Here is a 4,298-nt window from a genome sequence, read left to right on the forward strand (position 1 = left end):
TTGGGCAGCAGTCAGGCAACACACACACAGCCTCCTAGGCCTAGGAGCAGCATTCCTAAGCCTGACATTAGTGGTGGTTGCCATCAAGTTGATTCTAATTCACAGTGACCCCATGTGTGGAGAGTACAACTGCTCCAGAGAGTTTTCAAGGCTGTGACCTTTCGGAAGCAGATCTCCAGTCCTGTCTTCCAAGGCGTCTCTGGGTGGATTTGAACTGCCAACCTTTTGGTTAGGAGTAAAGCATTTAACTGGATGTGTCACCCAGGGAGTCTCTAAGCCTAATAATAATAATAATATAAAAGTCTATTGGTGTCTACTTGATTCTGACTCCTAGCATCCCTATAGGACAGAGTAGAACTGCCTTATAAGGTTTCCAAGGCCATAAATCTTTATGAAAACAGACTGCTACATCTTTCTCCCATGGAGCAACTGGTAGGTTTGAATCACCAACCATGCTGGTGGGTTCAAGCTACTAACCATAATGGTGGGTTCAAACTACTGAGAACTACCAACTAAGCTCTCAGTGGCCGAGAGCTTAACCACTGCCCCAGCAGGGCTCCTCCTAAGCCTGATAGCCATTTGTAAACATGCATCGAGCTATATATACACCTGGCATTAGACTAAAAAGAAAGAAAGCTGTCTGGAAGCTGTGTATCATCATAGAATAGAAAAGGACTGAGGAGGACTTGGGGAAGCTTTTAAAACAGCTAAGCTTATTTCAATGTCTGCTCAATGTGTGTTTCATCTGCTTACTTTCAGGGAATGAGGAGGCATTCTGGTGGACTCCCAAAAGCAGAATTTCCAGAGAGACCCACCTCCCTTACATTAATCTGAGTCATAGGGAAAAACTCCTAACAAGCCAAGCAGTGAGGCCCCAGGAAGGAATGTCCGTGAGTTTTTCCACTTCAAAGAAGAAGGCACATGTCAGCTCTGATATCAGTGAGAAGCAGAGACGTCTGCCAAGATGGGTTAGTGATGCCCTGGACATTCAAACTCTTGGCAGAAATGAAGGCACTTCCCACGACCTCAACCTGGCGGTCTGCCTGTCCGTGTTCATCACGTTCTTGGTGGCTTTCAGCCTGGGAGCTTTGACAAGGCCTTGTATTGACAGACTGTGGCAACGAAGATGCCAGAACAAAAGCCCGGGTTCAAAAAATACGTATTCAAATGAGGGCTTTTACGATGAAATTGAACCTGCAGGGAACATGCAGCCCCCAGCCACATTTCTACACCAAGCTTTTCAAGATCTAAACCTCTATGAGAACCAGGACTCCTTCTCAGTGATGCCAAGCCCGCATGCTGCTGTTACTCATGACAGAGCTCTTGGAAGCAGCAGCCAGGGGCCTGGCAGCCTGCAGAGCACCACACGATGTAGAAACAACACCGGAGCAGGAGATAGAAATGATAACCTGGTTCCAAGTAACAGTGCAGCCTGTTCCATTCTCCACGGACGTTCAAATGCTAATAGTAACAATCCAATTCCAGCAGCGCAGGATCACATCTATAGGAATGATATTGTCAGAGAGTTAAATTATGAAACTGTGCCCCAGGAAGGTTCTCTCAGTGAGAATTCAGTGAGTGTTATTCCAGGAACTGGCCAATTACAAACTGTCTCTGGTCCAATCTTTAATGATGCTAATGAATTAAACCCATCACTCTCAAGAGAAATGACAACTTCTCTCTCTAAAATGCTAACACATTCCAGTGCCTGGAGGACTGGTGAGAATGAGGAAAGAGGAAGTGCTGAACAGTTACCTTCAGGAATTCCAGGCTCTCAGCTGGAATTTTCTAAGGAAATGCAAATGAACACATATGCTAATTTACTGAGCACATGGCAGCCAAAGCTCAAGGGGACAAGTCCTGAGGAAGAACCTTCAGTCTACTACAGCCCTGTCACACGCAGTGATCCAGGAGGTATGGATCCGTCGATCTTTCCTCCAGGATTGGGCAGTGTCCTGGATGCCCACAAGGAATCGCTGCAGAGATGTGTTCCTTCTGACACTCAATCCGAGTTGGAGATCGAATTCGATTCTGATGAAGGGTCTTTATTTACTCTAAGTTCTGAAAGTTCAGAGGGCACAAGGAATGTGACTGAAGAAGATGCACATGGTGAGGAGACCAGTAGAGCCAGCGAGCCACTAGAGAATGAGAACTCAGGGGGAAGGATAGACAACATGAGATCATTAGAGAGTCTTGAGGACATCACCTTCCAGAACATTCTGGGGAAATGTGCGCATCAGGAACATTACTTTGAGAAGCCTCCCGTTTCTGGTCCAGACTCTGATTTGCATGAGACTCATGAGGAAAGTGCCTCTAACAACAATATATATGAAGATCCATTAACCTTGCCCAGATCCCTGAGCGATAGTCCTATAAGTGTGGAGATTCCAGGTATGTTCGTGTATGACTACGTCATAGCTCCTCAGGCAGAGACAGCAAAATGGCATTGCTCACTGAGAGACCTCATAGCTCCTCAGGCAGAGACAGCAAAATGGCATTGCTCACTGAGAGACCTCATAGCTCCTCAGCCAGAGACAGCAAAATGGCATTGCTCACTGAGAGACCTCATAGCTCCTCAGCCAGAGACAGCAAAATGGCATTGCTCACTGAGAGACCTAAAATTTTCAAATGTGGATATTTTACCACAAACACCACCATGTTCTGCTGCAGTTCCCTCACATCCTGATCAGTGTGCCTGCCATGAAAGTGAATCAGACATTTGTAAATATGAACCATTCTTTCAGGGAATAGACCCAGTTCAAAAAGATAGTCCTCTCAAGATCATTACAGGGGAAAACTTAAGACCTTCACAGAAAAATTCTGAAGGGCATGACATGGAATCCAACCCAATGGAGAATGAGGCAAATGAAGAGTTTATATGTCCACTTGAGGAGGATGATTCTACAAAGGTTAGAAGCCAGACACACTTGTTGCAATCCTATGGTGATGAACCTGCTCTTCAATGTGAAAAAGGAGGGGGTGAATATTTTGAATACTGTTCCAAATACCAGGGACCATTATTTCAAGAGCTTCCAAATAAAACCAATTCCTTAAGAACACAAGAGCACGTTGGTGACAGAGATTGGGGTGAATTTTCAGAGGACAATCAGTTGCAGTTAGAAAAAGATGATTCTAACTTTTATAGTCAAATGCAAACCCAGAGCAATGAGATGGAAGTTGGCTCTCTCTCTGAAGAACAACTCTATTATGACAAAGACAAGGATGTTCAACTTGATAGTCCAAGATAATGCAAGTAATATTTTTAGTATGTAATGAAGCATTTACATAGAAATGCTGAAGAAATTGTAATAAGTTCTGCACAAAGACTAGCACAACTTTTTTTTTTTTTAATTGTGATTTGGGTGAAAGTTTACAGAGCAAATTCTTTTTCCATATAGCAGTTCATACACATTGTCTCATGACATTGACCGCAATTTCCCACAATGTAACAGCTCTCTTCCCACTTTCTCCCCATAGTTACCTCTTGCCTGTGTCCTTCCCTCTCATGCACCCCTGCTCCCTGAGTGGTCTCCCTGTGCATACACTGCCAGTCTGTTCTCCCATGATTAATCTCTCCAAAAATTCTATCTACCTGATGTAAATATTCAGCTATATCGCAGTCTTTTATTTGGCTAGAAGCCACAGGAGTGGGTTCAATTCCAGGCCTTAAGGTCAGCTAGGGGTCACAGTCTTGGTGGTTTCACCAGGCTCTATCAGACCAGCAAACCTAATATTTTTATAAATAAATATATAATTTTGAATTTTGTTCCAATTGTTCTCCCACTCTGTCCAGGATTTCCTACACACATCCCCCTCCGAGTGGTTGACAGTGGTAGCTGGCCACCATCTAGTTCTTCTGGTCTCATGATTATATAAGCTGAGGATCACATGGTCTACCAGTCCCTTAGACTAATTGTTTCCATGTGCCTTTGGTTTTCTTCATTCTTCTTTGCTCTGAACAAGGAGAGACCCATCCTTGCATCTATATGGCCACTTGGAAGCTTTTAAGATCCCAGTCACTGCTGACAAAAGTAGGATGTGGAACAATGTTTTTGTGTAAGATGTTACGCCAATTGAGCTTGATGTCCCCTGGGACCATGGGCCTGAGCCCACATCCAACTACTTGCTCCCTTCAAATACCTGGCTGTGGCTGAGAAATCACCACAAACGTGTCCCTTGTCAGCTCTACTATAAACCTGGACGTTCTTACAGAACATACAAATACACTTGGAGAAACATCATCTGCCAACCCTATACATGATCATGGGCACACTCCTCCCTGCCTAGATATACCTGAT

At 44.3% G+C, this 4,298-nt stretch overlaps 1 protein-coding gene across 1 annotated transcript in view; it reads left to right on the forward strand.

Moving 5' to 3' along the window:
- LRRC66 (leucine rich repeat containing 66) overlaps positions 1 to 3,248 on the forward strand; it is a 58,716-nt gene extending 55,468 nt beyond the window's left edge. Inside the window, exons 4-5 of the mRNA XM_007955713.1 lie at positions 760 to 2,426; positions 2,580 to 3,248. Of these exons, the coding sequence (XP_007953904.1) occupies positions 760 to 2,426; positions 2,580 to 3,248 (2,336 nt within the window). The remainder of the gene's footprint in view (positions 1 to 759; positions 2,427 to 2,579) is intronic.
- Positions 3,249 to 4,298: the final 1,050 nt, after the last annotated feature.

Source organism: Orycteropus afer, unplaced genomic scaffold (genome assembly GCF_000298275.1).
Source record: "Orycteropus afer afer isolate SDZICR_OR568_19922 unplaced genomic scaffold, OryAfe1.0 scaffold00532, whole genome shotgun sequence".
In the NCBI taxonomy this organism is placed as follows: Eukaryota; Metazoa; Chordata; class Mammalia; order Tubulidentata; family Orycteropodidae; genus Orycteropus; species Orycteropus afer.